The sequence below is a fragment of the Oncorhynchus clarkii genome, chromosome 3, assembly GCF_045791955.1.
Source record: "Oncorhynchus clarkii lewisi isolate Uvic-CL-2024 chromosome 3, UVic_Ocla_1.0, whole genome shotgun sequence".
Lineage (NCBI taxonomy): Eukaryota > Metazoa > Chordata > Actinopteri > Salmoniformes > Salmonidae > Oncorhynchus > Oncorhynchus clarkii.
The window spans coordinates 19,130,233-19,152,295 of NC_092149.1; the positions used below are offsets into that span (position 1 = coordinate 19,130,233).

Consider the following 22,063-nt stretch of genomic DNA (forward strand, 5'->3'; position numbering starts at 1 on the left):
GATAAGTGTTTCCAGTTTCAGAGATTTTTGTAGTTCATTCCAGTCATTGGCAGCAGAGAACTGGAAGGAGAGGCGGCCAAAGAAAGAATTGGTTTTGGGGGTGACTAGAGAGATATACCTGCTGGAGCGTGTGCTACAGGTGGGAGATGCAATGGTGACCAGCGAGCTGAGATAAGGGGGGACTTTACCTAGCAGGGTCTTGTAGATGACATGGAGCCAGTGGGTTTGGCGACGAGTATGAAGCGAGGGCCAGCCAACGAGAGCGTACAGGTTGCAATGGTGGGTAGTATATGGGGCTTTGGTGACAAAACGGATTGCACTGTGATAGACTGCATCCAATTTGTTGAGTAGGGTATTGGAGGCTATTTTGTAAATGACATCGCCAAAGTCGAGGATTGGTAGGATGGTCAGTTTTACAAGGGTATGTTTGGCAGCATGAGTGAAGGATGCTTTGTTGCGAAATAGGAAGCCAATTCTAGATTTAACTTTGGATTGGAGATGTTTGATATGGGTCTGGAAGGAGAGTTTACAGTCTAACCAGACACCTAAGTATTTGTAGTTGTCCACGTATTCTAAGTCAGAGCCGTCCAGAGTAGTAATGTTGGACAGGCGGGTAGGTACAGGTAGCGATCGGTTGAAGAGCATGCATTTAGTTTTACTTAGTATTAGTATTTAAGAGCAATTGGAGGCCACGGAAGGAGAGTTGTATGGCATTGAAGCTCGCCTGGAGGGTTGTTAACACAGTGTCCAAAGAAGGGCCAGAAGTATACAGAATGGTGTCGTCTGCGTAGAGGGGGATCAGAGACTCACCAGCAGCAAGAGCGACCTCATTGATGTATACAGAGAAGAGAGTCGGTCCAAGAATTGAACCCTGTGGCACCCCGATAGAGACTGCCAGAGGTCCGGACAGCAGACCCTCCGATTTGACACACTGAACTCTATCAGAGAAGTAGTTGGTGAACCAGGCGAGGCAATCATTTGAGAAACCAAGGCTGTTGAGTCTGCCGATGAGGATGTGGTGATTGACAGAGTCGAAAGCCTTGGCCAGATCAATGAATACGGCTGCACAGTAATGTTTCTTATCGATGGCGGTTAAGATATCATTTAGGACCTTGAGCGTGGCTGAGGTGCACCCATGACCAGCTCTGAAACCAGATTGCATAGCAGAGAAGGTATGGTGAGATTCGAAATGGTCGGTAATCTGTTTGTTGACTTGGCTTTCGAAGACCTTAGAAAGGCATGGTAGGATAGATATAGGTCTGTAGCAGTTTGGGTCAAGAGTGTCACCCCCTTTGAAGAGGGGGATGACCGCAGCTGCTTTCCAATCTTTGGGAATCTCAGACGACACGAAAGAGAGGTTGAACAGGCTAGTAATAGGGGTGGCAACAATTTTGGCAGATAATTTTAGAAAGAAAGGGTCCAGATTGTCTAGCCCGGCTGATTTGTAGGGGTCCAGATTTTGCAGCTCATTCAGAACATCAGCTGAGCAGATTTGGGAGAAGGAGAAATGGGGAAGGCTTGGGCGAGTTGTTGTGGGGGGTGCAGTGCTGTTGACCGGGGTAGGAGTAGCCAGGTGGAAAGCATGGCCAGCCGTAGAAAAATGCTTATTGAAATTCTCAATTATGGTGGATTTATCAGTGGTGACAGTGTTTCCTATCTTCAGTGCAGTGGGCAGCTGGGAGGAGGTGTTCTTATTCTCCATGGACTTTACAGTGTCCCAGAACTTTTTTGAGTTAGTGTTGCAGGAAGCAAATTTCTGCTTTAAAAAGCTAGCCTTGGCTTTTCTAACTGCCTGTGTATAATGGTTTCTAGCTTCCCTGAACAGCTGCATATCACGGGGGCTGTTCGATGCTAATGCAGAACGCCATAGGATGTTTTTGTGTTGGTTAAGGGCAGTCAGGTCTGGGGAGAACCAAGGGCTATATCTGTTCCTGGTTCTAAATTTCTTGAATGGGGCATGTTTATTTAAGATGGTTAGGAAGGCATTTTTAAAAAATATCCAGGCATCCTCTACTGACGGGATGAGCTCAATATCCTTCCAGGATACCCCGGCCAGGTCGATTAGAAAGGCCTGCTCGCTGAAGTGTTTTAGTGAGCGTTTTACAGTGATGAGTGGAGGTCGTTTGACCGCTGACCCATTACGGATGCAGGCAATGAGGCAGTGATTGCTGAGATCTTGGTTGAAAACAGCAGAGGTGTATTTAGAGGGCAAGTTGGTTAGGATGATATCTATGAGGGTGCCCGTGTTTAAGGCTTTGGGGAGGTACCTGGTAGGTTCATTGATAATTTGTGTGAGGTTGAGGGCATCAAGTTTAGATTGTAGGATGGCTGGGGTGTTAAGCATGTTCCAGTTTTGGTCGCCTAGCAGCACAAGCTCTGAAGATAGATGGGGGGCAATCAGTTCACATATGGTGTCCAGAGCACAGCTGGGGGCAGAGGGTGGTCTATAGCAGGCGGCAACGGTGAGAGACTTGTTTTTAGAGAGGTGGATTTTTAAAAGTAGAAGTTCAAATTGTTTGGGTACAGACCTGGATAGTAGGACAGAACTCTGCAGGCTATCTTTGCAGTAGATTGCAACACCGCCCCCTTTGGCAGTTCTATCTTGTCTGAAAATGTTGTAGTTTGGAATTAAAATGTCTGAATTTTTGTTGGTCTTCCTAAGCCAGGATTCAGACACAGCTAGAACATCCGGGTTGGCAGAGTGTGCTAAAGCAGTGAATAGAACAAACTTAGGGAGGAGGCTTCTAATGTTAACATGCGTGAAACCAAGGCTATTACGGTTACAGAAGTCGTCAAAAGAGAGCGCCTGGGGAATAGGAGTGGAGCTAGGCACTGCAGGGCCTGGATTCACCTCTACTTCGCCAGAGGAACAGAGTAGGAGTAGAATAAGGGTGCGGCTAAAAGCAATAAGAATTGGTCGTTTAGAACGTCTGGAACAGAGAGTAAAAGGAGGTTTCTGGGGGCGATAAAATAGCATCAAGGTATAATGTACAGACAAAGGTAAGGTAGGATGTGAATACAGTGGAGGTAAACCTAGGTATTGAGTGATGAAGAGAGAGATATTGTCTCTAGAAACATCATTGAAACCAGGAGATGTCATTGCATGTGTGGGTGGTGGAACTAATAGGTTGGATAAGGTATAATGAGCAGGACTAGAGGCTCTACAGTGAAATAAGCCAATAAACACTAACCAGAACAGCAATGGACAAGACATATTGACATTAAGGAGAGGCATGCTCAGTCGAGTGATCAAAAGGGTCCAGTGAGTGGAGAGGTTGGTTGGGGGTCACGGCGATTTAGACAGCTAAATCGGTAGCAAGCTAGCATAGGAGCAAGCTAGCATAGAATGGAGGTCTGTTATTAGCCAACTCTTGCGTTCCGAACGTCAGTAGATTAGTGGGTTTCCGTGTGGTAGAGGGGATTAATCCAAATAACACAACAACAACAAAAATAAAAACAATAGATATAGTTATAGAGGCCCAAGAAGAAAAATAAATAAATAAATAAATAGAAATAAAATAAAAATTGTCCGATTGTCTATTCAGATAGCAGCCGATAAGATAGCCAGCGGCTAGCAGGCCGCAGATGGGCGCCCAGGCAACGTTGCGCCGGAGGAGCCAGCCGGACAATTCCCTCGGGTAGACAACGTCGGCAGTCCAACTGTGAAGGCCCGGTGGGGCTCCGCGTAGGCAGCAAAACGGGTCCGGATAGGTGACTGCAGCCCAGGAGTGATTGATGGAACTCTTCAGCTGGCTAGCTCCGGAACAATTGATGTTAGCTCCGGAATCGACGAAAGCCGATAGTCACACGGATAGCAGCTAGCTAGCTGTGAGATCCAGGTATGGATGTCCAGAGCCAGCGGCCGAAATCCGGTATGTTCCGTTCCGAGCCGCGCTGCACCGCGCCGTACAAAACTGGCGATAGATTCTCGAGCCAAAGGACAGCCGATGACCACAAACCGTGGTTAGCTGAGTACTAACGATTAGCCAGTAAATAAGCTAACTAGCTTCTGAACCAGCTTCAGAGTAGCTTCTGGACCAGCTTCTGGCTAGCTCCCGGCTAGCTTCTGGCTAATTTCTGGCTAGCCTCTCGGAGGATTACAGATCTGAGGTAAATAATACTTTTTTTATATAAATATAAATTGGTGAAGAGGATTGCAGGAGAGTGTTCTGAAGATGAGTTTTTGGAAAATTAAAAATGTATGTGAAAAAAAGTTGTAAATATATCTATATATTTATATACACGACAGGACGAGGACAAAAATACGTCTGAACTGCTATGCCATCTTGGGAAATGATGACAGATGAATGATGACATCTATGACAGACAAAATCAGAAAAAAAATCCAGAAAATCACATTGTAGGATTTTTAATGAATTTATTTGCAAATTAAGGTGGAAAATAAGTATTTGGTAATCTACAAACAAGCAAGATTTCTGGCTCTCACAGACCTGTAACTTCTTCTTTAAGAGGCTCCTCTGTCCTCCACTCGTTACCTGTATTAATGGCACCAGTTTGAACTTATCAGTATAAAAGACACCTGTCCACGACCTCAGTCACACTCCAAACTCCACTATGGCCAAGACCAAAGAGCTGTCAAAGGACACCAGAAACAAAATTGTAGACCTGCACCAGGCTGGGAAGACTGAATCTGCAATAGGTAAGCAGCTTGGTTTGAAGAAATCAACTGTGGGAGCAATTATTAGGAAATGGAAGACATACAAGACCACTGATAATCTCCCTCGATCTGGGGCTCCACGCAAGATCTCACCCCGTGGGGTCAAAATGATCACAAGAACGGTGAGCAAAAATCCCAGAACCACACGGGGGGACCTAGTGAATGACCTGCAGAGAGCTGGGACCAAAGTAACAAAGCCTACCATCAGTAACACACTACGCCGCCAGGGACTCAAATCCTGCAGTGCCAGACGTGTCCCCCTGCTTAAGCCAGTACATGTCCAGGCACGTCTGAAGTTTGCTAGAGAGCATTTGGATGATCCAGAAGAAGATTGGGAGAATGTCATATGGTCAGATGAAACCAAAATATAACTTTTTGGTAAAAACTCAACTTGTCGTGTTTGGAGGACAAAGAATGCTGAGTTGCATCCAAAGAACACCATACCTACTGTGAAGCATGGGGGTGGAAACATCATGCTTTGGGGCTGTTTTTCTGCAAAGGGACCAGGACGACTGATCTGTGTAAAGGAAAGAATGAATGGGGCCATGTATCGTGAGATTTTGAGTGAAAACCTCCTTCCATCAGCAAGGGCATTGAAGATGAAACGTGGCTCGGTCTTTCAGCATGACAATGATCCCAAACACACCGCCCGGGCAACGAAGGAGTGGCTTCGTAAGAAGATCTCAACCCCATAGAAAATCTTTGGAGGGAGTTGAAAGTCCGTGTTGCCCAGCAACAGTCCCAAAACATCACTGCTCTAGAGGAGATCTGCATGGAGGAATCGGCCAAAATACCAGCAACAGTGTGTGAAAACCTTGTGAAGACGTTTGACCTCTGTCATTGCCAACAAAGGGTATATAACAAAGTATTGAGAAACTTTTGTTATTGACCAAATACTTAATTTCCACCATAATTTGCAAATAAATTCATAAAAAATCCTACAATGTGATTTTCTGGATTTTTTTTCTTCTCATTTTGTCTGTCATAGTTGAAGTGTACCTATGATGAAAACTGCAGGCCTCTCATCTTTTTAAGTGGGATAACTTGCACAATTGGTGGCTTACTAAATACTTTTTTTGCCCCACTGTATGTGAGGAATGCAACAAAGATGAAAAATCATCTGGCAAAGTGAATAATGTTCCCTCTGTGCTCACAACTAGCTACCTTTGACAAAAGTCCCTCTACTCTTATTCGAGGTGAAAATGATGAGACAACTTATCCATAGCAACAGCTCATGGTCCTCCTGGAAGTTTTTTTGACTCAATGGAGGAACGTAGTCAGAGAAATGCTGATGAATGTCTTGCTCGAGCTGTGTATGCAACTGGTTCACCTCTGGTCACAGGCAATGTGTATTGGAAGAGATTTCTGAATGTTCTTCGCACAGCATACACCCCTCCAACCAGACATGCTTTATCTACTAATTTGCTGGATGCGGAGTTCAACAGAGTTCAAGTGAAGGTCAAGCAAATCATAGAGAAAGCAGACTGTATTGCAGTCATCTCTGATGGGTGGTTGAATGTTCGTGGGCAATAAATAATTAACTACATCTCCACCCCTCAACCAGTATTCTACAAGAGCACAGACACAAGGGACAACAGACACACTGGTCTCTACATTGCAGATGAGCTGAAGGCAGTCATCAATGACCTTGAACCACAGAAGGTATTTGCACTGGTGACAGACAATGTTGCGAACATGAAGGCCGCTTGGTCTAAAGGGTAGGAGTCCTACCCTCACATCACACCCATAGGCTGTGCTGCTCATGCGTTGAATCTGCTCCTTGAGGACATCATGGCACTGAAAACAATGGATACACTCGACAAGAGAGCCAAGGAAATGGTTAGGTATGTGAGGTGTCATCAAGTTATAGCAGCAATCTACCTCACCAAGCAAAGTGAGAAGCATAAGAGTCCCACATTGAAGCTGCACAGCAACACTCGTTGTGGGTGGTGTTGTCATATTTGACAGTCTCCTGGAGGGGAAGGAGTCTCTCCAAGAAATGGCCATATCACAGTCTGCCGATATGGACAGCCCCATCAAGAGGATCCTCCTGGATGATGTATGCAAAAAACAACTACCGTTAAAAATATATATATATTTCACCTTTATTTCATCAAGTAGGCCAGTTGAGAACAAGTTCTCATTTACATCTGCGACCTGGCCAAGATAAATGCAAAGCAGTGCGACACAAACAACACTACTGTCAATAACACAATAGAAAAATCTATATACAGTGTGTGCAAATGTAAAATGCATTCTAAGTCAGAACCGTCCAGAGTAGTAATGCTAGACGGGCAGGCAGGTGCGGGCAGCTATCGGGCTGAAGAGCATGCATTTAGTTTTACTTGCATTTAAGAGCAGTTGGGGGCCACGGAAGGAGTGTTGTATGACATTGAAGCTCTTCTGGAGGTTTGTTAACACAGTGCCCAAAGAATGGCCAGATGTATACAGAATGATGTCATCTGCGTTGAGGTGGATCAGAGAATCACCAACAACAAGAGCAACATCATCGATGTATACAGAGAAAAGAGTCGGCCCGAGAATTGAACCCTGTGGCACCCACATAGATTGCCTGAGGTCTGGACAACAGGCCCTCTGATTTGACACACTGAACTCAATCTGAGAAGTAGTTGGTGAACCAGGCGAGGCAGTCATTTGAGAAGCCAAGGCTATTGAGTCTGCCGATAAGAATGTGGTGATTGACAGATTCGAAAGCCTTGGCCAGGTCGATGAAGAAGGGTGCACAGTATTGTCTTTTATCGATGGCGGTTATGATATCGTTTAGGACCTTGAGCGTTGTTGAGGTGCACCCATGACCAGCTCGGAAACCAGATTGCATAGCGGAGAAGGTACGGTGGGATTCAAAATGGTCGGTGATCTGCTTGTTAACTTGGCCTTCAAAGACTAGAAAGGCAGGCAGGGTAGTATAGATATAGGCCTGTAACAGTTTGTATTTGGGTCTACATTGTCTCCCCCTTTGAAGAGGGGGATGACCGCGGCAGCTTTCAATCTTTAGGGATCTCAGACGATACGAAAGAGAGGTGTAATAGGGGTTGCAACAATTGCGGCGGATAGTTTTAGAAAGAGAGGGTCCAGATTGTCTAGCCCAGCTGATCTGTAGGGGTCCACATTTTGCAGCGCTTTCAGAACATCAGCTATCTGGATTTGGGTGAAGGAGAAAGTGGGCAGGTTGGGGTTGCAGAGCTGTTGACCGGAGTAGGAGTTGCCAGGTGGAAAGCATGGCCAGACGTAGAAAAGTGCTTATTGAAATTCTAGATTATCGTAGATTTATCGGTGGTGACAGTGTTTCCAAGCCTCAGTGCAGTGGGCAGCTGGGAGGAGGTGCTCTTATTCTCCATGGACTTTACAGTGTCCCAGAACGTTTTGGAGTTTGTGTTACAGGATGCAAATTTCTGTTTGAAAAAGCTATCCTTTGCGTTTCTGACTGCCTGTTTATATTGGTTCCTAACTTCCTTGAAAAGTTGCATATCACAGGGGCTATTTGATGCTCATGCAGTACGCCACAGGATGTTTTTGTGCTAGTCAAGGGCATTCAAGTCTGGAGTGAACCAAGGGCTTTTTCTTTTCTTAGTTCAACATTTTTTGAGTGGGGCATGCTTATTTAAGATGGTGAGGAAAGCACTTTTTAAAGAATAACCAGGCATCCTACTGATGGAATGAGGTCAATATCCTTCCAGGATACCCGGGCCAGGTCTATTAGAAAGGCCTGCTCGCTGAAGTGTTTTAGGGAGTGTTTGACAGTAATGAGGGGTGGTCGTTTGACCGAGGATCCATTACGGACGCAGGTAATGAGACCGTGATTGTTGAGATCCAGGTTGAAGACAGCAGAGGTGTATTTAGAGGGCAGGTTGGTCAGGATGATATATATGAGGGTGCCCGTGTTTACTGATTTAGGGTTGTACCCGGTAGGTGCCTTGATAATTTGTGTGAGATTGACGGCATCTACCTTAGATTGTAGGACGGCCGGTGTGTTAAGCATATCCCAGTTTAGGTCACCTAACATTATGAACTCTGAAGATAAATGGGGGGCAATTAATTCACATATGATGTCCAGGGCACAGCTGGGGGCTGAGGGGTGTCTATAACAAGCGGCAACAGTCAGAGACTTATTTCTAGAATGGTGGATTTTTAAAAGTAGAAGCTTGAACTGTTTGGGCACAGACCTGGATAGCATGACAGAACTCTGCAGACAGTGGATTGCAACTCCACACCCTTTGGCAGTTTTATCTTGGTGGAAAATGTTGTAGTTGGGGATGGAAATTTTAGAATTTTTAGTGGCCTTCCTAAGCCAGGATTCAGACACGGCTAGGACATCAGGATGGTATTAACGGTATTAATATTAATTTGCATGTACACTACTGTTCAAAAGTTTGGGGTCACTTAGAAATGTCCTTGTTTTTGAAAGAAAAGCAACAAAAATGTGTCCATTTAAATAGCATCAAATTGATCAGAAATACATTGTTAATGTTGAAAATGACTGTTGAATAGAAAGAGTGGGAGGCCCCAGTGCACAACTGAGCAAGAGGTCCTCTGCCTAGAAGGCCAGCGTCCCGGAGTCGCCACTTCACTGCTGACGTTGAGACTGGTGTTTTTCGGGTACTGTTTATTGAAGCTGCCTGTTGAGGACTTGTGAGGCGTCTGTTTCTCAAACTAGAGAGACTAATGTACTTGTCCTCTTGCTCTGTTGTGCACCGGGGCCTCCCACTCCTCTTTCTTTTCTGGTTAGAGCCAGTTTGTGCTGTTCTGTAAAGGGAGTAGTACACAGCTTGTACCAGATCTTCAGTTTCTTGGCAATTTCGCGCATGGAATAGCCATCATTTCTCAGAACAATAATAGACTGACGAGTTTCAGAAGAAAGTTATTTGTTTCTGGCCGTTTTGAGCCTGTAATCGAACCCACAAATGCTGATGCTCCAGATACTCAACTAGTCTAAAGAAGGCCATTTTTATTGCTTCTTTAATCAGAACAACAATTCTCAGCTGTGCTAACATAATTGCTAAAGGGTTTTCTAATGATCAATTAGCCTTTTAAAATGATGAACTTGGATTAGCTAACACAACGTGCCATTGGAACACAGGAGTGATGGTTGCTGATAATGGGCCTCTGTACGCCTATGTAGATATTCCATAAAATATCAGCCATTTCCACCTACAATAGTATTTACAACATTAACTATGTCTACACTGTATTTCTAATCAATTGTATGTTATTTCAATGGACAAAACATTTGCTTTTCTTTCAAAAGCAAGAACATTTCTAAGTGACCCCAAACGTTTGAACGGTAGTGTCACCACAAATCACCACAAGTGTAATGGTGGGAACCGGTATTATTTTGTCCTCACCTTGCAGTTGGTCAACCCATAGCACTAAAGTCTAGCAAATGTTTAAAGAATCTGGGTTTTCCCCTCTGTAGGTGGTTTTCAACTTCAAAGTGGAAGCTAGTCTCTGTGTGGAGTATTGGTGAAATGTCTGTTTTGAATGTAGACAGCTGTCAGGTTTAGAGGAACAAAGGATGTCTGTGGTTGTTGTATTTCGATGTGAGTGTGAACTCCAACTCCACAGTCTGAGTAAGCTGGAAATAAGACCTGTATGACGTCTATGCTGCTCCTTTCATTAACATATGAAGAGTGTGTGGGTGATGTCCACATCCCAAATTCTACACCAGTGCTGGGCAAAATAACTATGATAAAGAAAGTCTGCATACTGTAAAATTTAACGTAACACCTTGTTCCTGTCTTCTCTAACAGGAAGTCCACCTTCGACATGTTCAACTTCCTGGCTTCCCAGCACCGCCAGCTCCCTGACATCAACCCCTACGATGAGGAGGAGGATGAAGTCCCACTCAAATCCACAAGGTCAGATTACAGAGTTATTGTATGCTGGCCATCGCAAAGGAAGCTAGCTAATATCTTAAAAAAGGGAACTTTGGCTTAAATACTGCAGTAGCTAGTCCATGAAAGATCTTGTCTAGCGGAACATTCTTAGAACTTGTTGAACATGGCCGCAAATGTTGTTCCTTTGAAAAACAACTTTCACATCAACAACTGATCCATTTATAAATTGGTAGACATATCAATGTATTTGTTCAGCCTGATGAGTAACAAAGGAGCCAGCTGTACAGCTACAGGTTTACACAATCGTTTTTATAGCTGTGACTAATTCACTATTGAAATGTTGTCCATTCCTGTATTTGTAACTCCCCTAAAGTGATCTTTGTGGTTGGACTAAACCATTCTGTCATTTCTGCAACTACCTCCCCCAATCAAGCAACGTTACAAATGTGTTCTACCCTTGTGTCTTAGTCTCTAGTGACTCTTTTCTCAGAGTTCAACGTGAAAGGTCAGAAGCACATCATCTTCTGTGCTTATCCCTTTTCTCCTAGACGTGCAACGAGCTTGGAGCTCCCCATGGCCATGCGCTTCAGACATCTGGAAAGGACATCGAAGGAGGCTGTAGGCGTGTACAGGTCAGCACACAACTCGTCCTGGTCAAAGCCAAAACTATGGACAGAGCCTGTGACTATGATCATGATTCTGGGCTAAAGAGCTCATGCGTTTCTCAGTGGGGTGGAAACTGACCCCACAAAGGTAATTTGCGGTCTGTCTTGACAGGAAGCAGTCACTGTGGTTCTCTACAGCAGGGTACGCGCAATGCCGTCGGGGGTACGCTAAATAAAAATGTGGGTTCACTTTTTTTTTCACATTTTCAAACGAGTAGCCTCGTTTCACTGCCAAAAATAAAATTAAACCATCTAGTGTTAAGTAAAATAACAACACAATGTCAAAAATTAACATCCAATCACATTAACCGTTACTCTCTCACGGGAATTCTGCTGATCATGTAGGTTTTATTTTTCATTTTTCCCCCTTTATTTAACCAGGTAGGCTAGTTGAGAACAAGTTCTCATTTGCAACTGCAACCTGGCCAAGATAAAGCATAGCAATTCGACACATACAACAGCACAGAGTTACACATGGAATAAACAAAACATAGTAGAACAAAAGAAAACAAAAAGTCTATATACAGCGAGTGCAAATGAGGTAAGATAATGGAGTTAAGGCAATAAATAGGCCATGGTGGTGAAGTAATTACAATATAGCAATTAAACACTGGAATGGTAGATGTGCAGAAGATGAATGTGCAAGTAGAGATACTGGGGTGCAAAGGAGCAGGTGGCGAAGTAATTACAATATAGCAATTAAACACTGGAATGGTAGATGTGCAGAAGATGAATGTGCAAGTAGAGATACTGGGGTGCAAAGGAGTAAAATAAATAAATACTGTATGGGGATGAGGTAGGTAGATAGATGGGCTATGAACAGGTGCAGTGATCTGTGAGCTGCTCTGATAGCTGGTGCTGAAAACTAGTGGGGAGACATGAGTCTCCAGCTTCAGAGATTTTGCAGTTCGTTCCAGTCATTGGCAGCAGACAACTGGAAGGAAAGGCAACCAAAGGAGGAATTTGGTTTGGGGGTGACCAGTGAGATATACCTGCTGGAGCGCGTGCTACGAGTGGGTGCTGCTATGGTGACCAGTGAGCTGAGATAAGGCGGGGCTTTACCAAGCAGAGACTTGTAGATAACCTGTAGCCAGTGGGTTTGGCGACGAGTATGAAGCGAGGGCCAACCAACGAGAGCGTACAGGTCGCAATGGTGGGTAGTGTATGGGGCTTTAGTGACAGAACGGATGCCACTGTGATAGACTGCATCCAGTTTGTTGAGTAGAGTGTTGGGGGATTTTTTATAGATGACATCACTGAAGTCGAGGATCGGTAGGATGGTCAGTTTCACGAGGGTATGTTTGGCAGCATGAGTAAAGGATGCTTTGTTGCGATATAGGAAGCCAATTCTAGATTTAATTTTGGATTGGAGATGCTTAATGTGAGTCTGGAAGGAGAGTTTACAGTCTAACCAGACACCTAGGTATTTGTAGTTGTTCACGTATTCTAAGTCCGAGCCGTCCAGAGTAGTGATGCTGGACAGGCTAGCAGGTGTGGGCAGTGATCTGTTGAATAGCATGCATTTAGTTTTCCCTGCATTTAAGAGCAGTTGGAGGCCATGGAAGGAGCGTTGTATGGCATTGGAGCTCGTCTGGAGGTTAGTTCACTTCTCTAGGATAGGGGGCAGCATTTGGAATTTTGGATGAAAAGCATGCCCAAATTCAACTGCCTGCTAATATATAACTATTGTTAGTAGATTTGGAAGTTTCTAAAACTGTTTGAATCATGTCTTTGAGTATAACAGAACTTATGTAGCAGGCGAAACACTGAGGACAAACCATTCAGATTTTTTTTTTTGAGATCACTCTCTTTTCAATGAGTTTTCATTGGGAATCCAGATTTTTTAAGGGACTTGCTTGCAGTTCCTACCGCTTCCACTGGATGTCCCCAGTCTTTAGAAATTGGTTTAGGTTTTTCCTTTGTTTAATGAAGAAGTAGCCCTGTTCAAAACGAGGGTCACTTCATGTATACTGTTTGATAGAGGCGCGTGACCAGAAAGCTAGCGTCAGTTTGTTTTCTTCTTGTATTGAACACAGATCATCCCGTCTTCAATTTGATAAATTATTTACTTTAAAAAATACCTAAAGTTGTATTACAAAAGTAGTTTAAATGTTTTGGCAAAGTTTACAGGTAACTTTTGAGATATTTTGTTGTCACGTTGCGCAAGTTGGAACCGGTGTTTTTCTGGATCAAACGCGCCAAATAAATGGACATTTTGGATATATATGGACGCAATTAATTGAACAAAAGGACCATTTGTGATGTTTATGGGACATATTGGAGTGCCAACAGAAGAAGCTCGTCAAAGGTAAGGCATGATTTATATTTTATTTCTGCGTTTTGTCTCACGTGCAGGGTTGAAATATATTTTCTCTCTTTTGTTTAACGGAGGTGCTATCCTTAGATAATAGCATCGTTTGCTTTCGCCGAAAAGCCTTTTTGAAATCTGTCATGTTGGCTGGATTCACAACACGTGTAGCTTTAATTTGGTATCTTACATGTGTGATTTCATGAAAGTTTGATTTTATAGGAATTTATTTGAATTTGGCGCTCTGCATTTTCTCTGTCTTTTGGCCAGGTGGGACGCTACCATCCCACATATCCCAGAGAGGTTAACCTGTTGAATCTAGGGGGCACTATTTTCATTTTTGGAAAAATAACGTTCCCAAAGTAAACAGGCTATTTTGTCAGGACAAGATGCTAGAATATGCATATAATTGACAGCTTAGGATATAAAACACTCTAAAGTTTCCAAAACTGTAAAAATATTGTCTGTGAGTATAACATAACTGATATTACAGGCGAAAGCCTGAGAAAATCCAATCAGGAAGGGACTCTTGTTTAGAAAGCTCTGCGTTCCTATGCGTCCCTATTGAGCAGTGAATGAGATATCAACCAGATTCCTTTTTCTATGGCTTCCCTAATGTGTCTAGTGTCACAATACATAGATTCAGGCTTTTATTTTGAAAAATGAGCCTGAACGTCAACATTACGTCAGTGGTCAGCTGGAGTCTCTCAAAGTGTTTTGTGCGTAAGAGACAAATGCGGCCATTGTTTCTCTCTTTCCTACTAAGAAGCCACCTGTCCCAGTTGATATATTATTGAATAGATATTTGAAAAACACCTTGAGGATTGATTATAAACAACGTTTGCCATGTTTCTGTCGATATTACGGAGCTAATTTGGAATATTTTTCGCCGTTGTCGTGACCGCAATTTCCGGTCGAATTCTCAGCCAAACGTGAAGAACTAACGGAGGTATTTCGGCTACAAAAATAATATTTTTGGAAAAAAGGAACATTTGCTATCTAACTGGGAGTCTTGTGAGAGAAAACATCCGCAGCTCATCAAAGGTAAACACAAATGCTTGTCTTGCTTTGGCTGTAAAGCATAATTTCAAAATCTGAGATGACAGGGTGATTAACAAAAGGCTAAACTGTTTCAATATATTTCACTTGTGATTTCACGAATATGAATATTTTCTAGTAATATTTATGTCCGTTGCGTTATGCTAATTAGTGTCAGTTGATGACAACGCTCCTGGATCCGGGATGGGTAGTTACAATTAATTAACAAACAGATTACCGACCATTTCGAATCCCACCGTACCTTCTCCGCTATGCAATCTGGTTTCAGAGTTGGTCATGGGTGCACCTCAGCCACGCTCAAGGTCCTAAACGACATCATTAACATCATTAACAAACAGATTACCGACCATTTCGAATCCCACCGTACCTTCTCCGCTATGCAATCTTTGTTAATTTGGGAAAGGCGTGCTGCTAGCAGGACACCTCGACAACATCCGGTGAAATTGCAGAGCGCCAAATTCAAATTAAATTACCATAATATTTAATATTCATGAAAATACAAGTGTAGTACATCAAAATAAAGCCTAACTTGTTGTTAATCCAGCCGCCGTGTAAGATTTCAATAAGGCTTTATGGTGAAAGCAAACCATGTGATTATCTGAGGACAGCGCCCTGCATACCAACACATGAAAAACATATTTCAACCAGGCAGGTGCGACATGAAAGTCAGAAATAGCGATATAAAAAATGCCTTACATTTGATCTTCTGTTGGCACTCCAAAAGATCACAAATGGTCCTTTTGTTCGATAATGTCCTTCTTTGTATCCATAAAAACTCAGTTTAGCTGGCGTGCTTCAGTCAATAATCCATCCTGTTTCCCTCCATCAAAATGCATACAAAATGAATCCCAAACGTTACTAATAAACTTTTCCAAACAAGTCAAACAACGTTTATAATCAAACCTTAGGTATCCTAATACGCAAATAAACTATACAATTTAAGACCGAGAATAGTATGTTCATTACCGGAGATAAATAAGAAAACGCGCTTTCCTCCACCCACTTGGAAACACTACAGCCAAAATGGGAGCCACCTAGAACCACTACAATTTCTGGGTCATTTTTTTCCAAAAACCAGCCTCAAAATATAACTAAAGACTGTTGACATCTAGTGGAAGCCCTAGGAACTGCAATTTGGGAGGACTTGGGCTTATAATTATAGTACTTGCCATTGAAAACAGTGGTAAACAGATTTTTTTGGGGGGGGGATGGTTTGTCCTCGGGATTTCGCCTGCCATATCAGTTCTGTTATACTCAGACATAATTTTAACAGTTTTAGAAACTTTAGAGAACACTATCTAAATCTACCAATTAAATGCATGGGGCAAAGTATTGACACGAACTTAATGTTTTCTTTGCTGACCATAATTTTCACTTGTCTGACCGCTTGCATGATGACGAGTTTCGCACACGACTAGCCTATCTGGGTGATGTTTTTTCTCGCCTGAATGATCCGAATCTAGGATTACAGGGGCTCTCTGCAACTATTCAATGTGCGGGACAAAATTGAGGCTATGATTAAGAAGTTGGAGCTCTTCTCTGTCTGCATTAACAAGGACAACACACAGGTCTTTCCGTCATTGTATGATTTTTTTGTGTGCGAAAGAACTCAAGCTTACGGACAATGTCAAATGTGATATAGCGAAGCACCTGAGTGAGTTGGATGTGCAATTACGCAAGTACTTTCCTGAAACCGATGACACAAATAACTGGATTCGTTATCCCTTTCATGCCCTGCCTCCAGTCCACTTACTGATATCTGAAGAAGAGCAACAAGTGGTTCTGTGTAAATCGAATTTAATCAGAAGCCACTGCCAGATTTCTGGATTGGGCTGCGCTCAGAGTATCCTGCCTTGGCAAACCACGCTGTTAAGACACTGATGCCCTTTGCAACCACGTACCTATGTGAGAGTGGATTCTCGGCCCTCACTAGCATGAAAACAAAATACAAGCAGACTGTGTGAAATGATTTAAGACCGACTCCAATACAACCCAACATTGCAGAGTTATGTGCATCATTTCAAGCACACCCTTCTCAACCTGTGGTGAGGTATTGACAATTTTCGATGAACAAATAAGGTTTTATATGTAAGATGGTTAAATAAAGAGATAAATATTGATTATTATTTGTGCCATGGTCCTATAAGAGCTTTTTGTCACTTACCACGAGCTGGGGTGTGACAAAAACTCACACTCATTCTTATGTTTAAGAAATGTATCGTATAGTGTGTTTGTGTGTGGCAGGCTTTACAATGATTGCAAAAAACTTCGGAGTGCGCTGACCCTGATGCTAGATGGGGTACGCAGCTGGATGTTGAATGTTTGGAGGGGTACGGGACTATAGAAAGTTTGGGAACCGCTGCACTACAGCTATCACAGCAAACTAGGGACTGAGGCATGCTTTATATTTCCTGCCTCTCCATTGCATCCTTTTAATAGCCAACTGTTGTTCATACTTGAACCTCTTCTGACATCTCTCTGGTGTAGGTCTGCTATCCACGGCCGAGGTCTGTTCTGCAAGAGGAACATCGATGCTCAGGAGATGGTCATTGAGTATGCCGGCATCGTCATTCGCTCAGTGCTCACAGACAAGCGAGAGAAGTATTACGATGGCAAGGTGAGATCAATCAGTCCAGAGTGTGTTTGAGACGACATAAGCCCTATGGTTTGTCCCAACGAGACCTTAGTTGGTGGACTTTTTTTAAGTCCACTAATTGTGGGCTTGAATGTTATTGTGGGCTTGAATGTTATTGATACCAACATAATACATGTTTTTTAAAATTTTACCCCGTTTTCTCCCCAATTTCGTGGTATCCAATTGTTTTTAGTAGCTACTATCTTGTCTCATCTCCACAACTCCCGTACAGGCTCGGGAGAGACGAAGGTTGAAAGTCATGCGTCCGCCGATACACAACCCAACCAAGCCGCAGTGCTTAGCATCCAACCCGGAAGCCAGCCGCACCAATGTGTCGGAGAAAACACCGTGCACCTGGCAACCTTGGTTAGCGCGCACTGCGCCCGGCCCGCCACAGGAGTCGCTGGTGCACGATGAGACAAGGATATCCCTACCGGCCAACCCCTCCCTAACCCGGACGACGATAGGCCAATTGTGCATCGCCCCACGGACCTCCCGGTCGCGACCGGTTACGACAGAGCCTGGGGGCGAACCCAGGGTCTCTGGTGGCACAGCTGGCGCTGCAGTACAGCGCCCTTAACCACTGCGCCACCCGGGAGGTCAACATAATACATGTTAAACTAAAACTAAGTCTAAAACCTGTCTCTTTTCCCTCCTTCCTCCACAGGGTATCGGCTGCTACATGTTCCGTATCGATGACTTTGACGTGGTGGACGCCACCATGCACGGCAATGCGGCGCGCTTCATCAACCACTCGTGCGAGCCCAACTGCTACTCGCGCGTCATCAACGTGGAGGGCCAGAAGCACATCGTCATCTTTGCCTTGCGCAAGATCTACCGGGGCGAGGAGCTCACCTACGACTACAAGTTCCCCATCGAAGACCCAGCAAGCAAGCTCAACTGCAACTGCGGGGCCCGGAAATGCAGACGCTTCCTCAACTAGGGGCAGGAGGAGGACTTGGTACTGCCACAGTCTCTGCAGGGGAAACAAGGCACAAGGGAAGAGGGGTGAGAGCAGAGGCAACAGAGGAAGAGGTTAAAAACCTTAAATTAAGGTTTTACTGGGTTGGGAGGTGGGGGAGGAGAAAATACAGGGGAAGATGAGCCACTACAAAGAGACTGGGAGAGGAACCAGGGCCAGGAGATGGGGAGCAAGAGGGACGAGGACCGCCACACAGGGACATGCATCCATAAGCTCACATTGGCTCCTAACCAATATGCATCTGCCAGAGGTTGGGCAAGTTCGCCACAGAAGAGAGCGGAAGTAGCTACCGTTATAGCGTGTGGTTTTTTCTTGAGAACAGGATACTGAACGCATATTGTGGTTATGCTGGTTCTATGTTGTATGAAGGTATTTTCCTTGACGCCATAACGTCAAGCACTTTCTGTTGAAATAAGGGTGGACCAGAAAAGCTAGACTTGGAGAGATTCCTCATCTTTTTTTGTCGGGGGGCAGGGGGAGATTTTTAATTTCGACACCCATAATCATGTTGGCTCCATCCTCTCTAGTTGATCCCTTAGCCATATCTCCATCTTTACTTGATTTATTAATCATTGTTTTATTTATTTGAAATTATATTTCACAGTGCTCATCATGCGTCAGGTTGTACATATTTGCTTTCCGTTGACTGTTCAGAGAACCATGGTGCTAGATATGATGGGCCATAGACTTTGTGGCTCCTAGGTCAGAGACCCACCAAATAATACCTATTTTTCTATCCATTCTCCACTTACCTGTCACACAGACCGGGGAAGAGACCTCCATTATGTTCAGTTAAACGGTTAGATAACAGTGTCACCCTTAAAGAGTTTGCTGCAGCTAAATCATATCTTTAAGAACTTTCCCTTCACCATTTTTGCATGTAGCAAACACTACCCAATCCAAGAGTGATGTGTAGCTCTTTTTTTATTTAAAAGTATATTTTATTACTATCATGGCAAATGCTGATTACCTTTTGCAATAATATTAGGCCTACTTCTTTGCTACAGTTGCACATCTTTAGTGAATTAACAAAATCCAGACTCCATATTTCTCAACAGTCACTGGAGTTAACAAAGTACTGACTTCTCCTTCTGACATTCTCTGCCAACCACAAAGCGTGGAACACTGTCCATGTTACACCACTAAGAGATGTGTTATAAATTCTATATATACCTGACTGTGGACTGACAGCTCCCCTGTGCACTGGAGATCTCAAGCATAGCATTAGGCCAGTACTGTACTGTATGTTGCTCAGTAGGATAGCTTTAAGAGATAATAATGTCTTGGTGTAAAACCAAGATAGGGAGAGAATGCACTCAGCACCTTAACATTTGCTGTCATACAACTTTAGACAACGCTGTCAGTCAGTTCAGTCAGACATATTAGGACATCAAATGTACACCCTGTTGTTCACATCTTTACAATAAGAGATTGCTTGAGCTCTAGAATAGTTGTATTTATTCATGTTTCTGTTCAGATTTTGGACTGGTGAAACTAGCTGTGCTTTGTATAAATGATGGTCTAGTGGGAAATCCTCCTCCCCTCGTTTCCTCTTTGTTTACTTTGTTACTTCTTCTTTCTCTTATTTGAACCTTGATGTTTGAGGACAGTTGTGTATTACATTTCAGCCTTCACACAAGACATTGTTCTAAAGCAGGTATTTTTTAATTGTTTTTGATTGTTTTTCTTTGTTCTGGTAGAATTTTCATGGAGAAAGTACAGCAGGCCTTAGTATCGGCAGGCCATATAACAGGAGAATATCAAGCATCATGCTGTTCTTCCCATCTGCGTGCTACAGAGAACCCTTCAAGGTACAGATCATATTCTAAAGGAAATGAGCACTGTCCTTTTGAAATATAATACCCAGTAAGGAAGAGCTTTAGCCCACCAGCCTGCGCGACCAATCAGTGAGATGGAGCCTGTATTCCCATTTGTCAATCATCTACACCCTTAGCAGAGTTTGCCAATAACAGGATGCATCTTTTTCAGGGATACAGCTATCCTTAACCTAGCTTCCTTTTTCGCTGAAAACCTGATGTTGTAACACCGCTCAGAGCAGGTTTCTCTATGCCCACTCCACTCCCTAACCTCTTGCCAGGATTCTACCTCAGTTGCTCTGACAGATGTTAAAGAATACTAATGCAAAAAAGAGGATGATGACAATATAATAAGAGTAACGTGGTTTTAATGTCCTGCAGAGCTGGCCTGTGTGTTCGATGAAGCATACAAAGCACTAGTTGTAAACCTGAAGTTACCATGACGATCTCTCCCAGAACTGGTTCAGAAAGCTGTATGTTCTATATGGTAGGGTTATTTTAAAGTATAACAAAGTGTAAAAGACATGAAAATATGTGTTAACTTGTCTTTGTTACCTTGTACAAATAAACCCTGAGTTTGTAAATAATTGTATACATATTTCTAAACCCGTTTAATTTTTCTATGCACTTTTTTTATTTATAATGTTATTTGCTTAATAAAGATGTTAAGATGTTTGAACAAATTGGACTTGATCATTTGAAAATTGAATTAAACAAATGCTAATATGACATTTATATAACATGCAATGTATAAATACAGCAATATCATTGGTTGGCGATATTACGTTTGACATAAGATGAAAAATGAATGTGAGGGCCAGGTTGGGAACTTAACACTTGTTCTGAGCGCCTGAGATCTGACACACATCTGTCACGCACATCAAATCAGTTTCCTTGATCTTCCGATTTTGTGTGAGGATAATGTTCTATATACTGATCTTTACAGGAAACCTATTGATCGTAACAGTTTGAGGGCTGATAGCTGTCACCCGCTTCCCATGAAATACAGTTTGCCCTACAGCCAATTCTGTCGAATAAAAAACAATCAGATTGACAGATATGGCTGAGATGCAAAAATAATTCTAGGAGAGGGGGTACAAAAATCCATAACTAATTCTTACACAGGGACACTCAATCTTAACTGAATAATTGTTTATTTGTCAGCGTGCTGGAGAGGTTCCAACCAACTCAATGCAGCATAGTACACATGTCTGTCAGAAAAACTTGGCAGTCCCAACCGTTGTCTTATATACGGCTATACACAGACAAGTTATATTTGCATGATTTGGCATAATTCATTCATCATTACCGTTTTGTTTCATCCATGTTACCCACCAATACGGTTTCATAACGTGACAGACCAACACATCACAAGGATTCTTTCTCTAAGCTGATACCTTGAAACAGATCTTTCGTTTGTTCTCAAAACACGGTCTGGGCCTACTGCCAAATTGCAGCTACTCATAGGTGTGATTTGTCCAGTCAGCCACATTGCATGCGCACAGAAATTAGATAAGAATGGCAAAAACAAAATGTCCCTTAATCTCTTTCAAGGACAGTCTCGCAAAAAGCATTCTTGCATCCTCACTACCCCTCATTTAAAGTGCTCCGAACAAATTAAGGAAATCGTTCACAAACATTGCCACATTCTATGATCCGATGACACTATCGGTAATGTGTTTTCGGACCCTCCCTTGGTCATATTTTCACGGGGCAGAAATCTCTGATCAATTGGTGAACTTATTTACCACCCCAAAATACTCCTGCACAATGTCTATTTGCACCTCTAGCGGATGGAGACTACAAGTAACAGCTGCGCTCAATACAATGTCACTTACAAATGTAGATCCTTTAAACACCCCCAAACAGGGAAACAGATCCTGATCAAAGGTGTTATCACGTGCTCTGCTAAAGCAGTTATTTATCTTACAACTTCAATTTCGTCCCTACGTTATATCGGCACCTCTCCCAAGGAGAGGGGGTGACCTCGACAATTTGTTAAAACGAGAGGCTGCCTGGATCTTTACTTTAAAGACCCTTGTTCCCCTCGGTCTCAACGTAGAC

At 43.2% G+C, this 22,063-nt stretch overlaps 1 protein-coding gene across 1 annotated transcript in view; it reads left to right on the forward strand.

The window, feature by feature from the left end:
• LOC139390242 (histone-lysine N-methyltransferase 2A-like) overlaps window positions 1-20,682 on the forward strand; it is an 80,429-nt gene extending 59,747 nt beyond the window's left edge. The window contains exons 32-35 of the mRNA XM_071137491.1: window positions 10,447-10,554; window positions 11,082-11,165; window positions 17,053-17,182; window positions 17,868-20,682. Coding sequence (XP_070993592.1) covers window positions 10,447-10,554; window positions 11,082-11,165; window positions 17,053-17,182; window positions 17,868-18,143 — 598 coding nt within the window. The 3' untranslated portion in view covers window positions 18,144-20,682. The remainder of the gene's footprint in view (window positions 1-10,446; window positions 10,555-11,081; window positions 11,166-17,052; window positions 17,183-17,867) is intronic.
• Window positions 20,683-22,063: the final 1,381 nt, after the last annotated feature.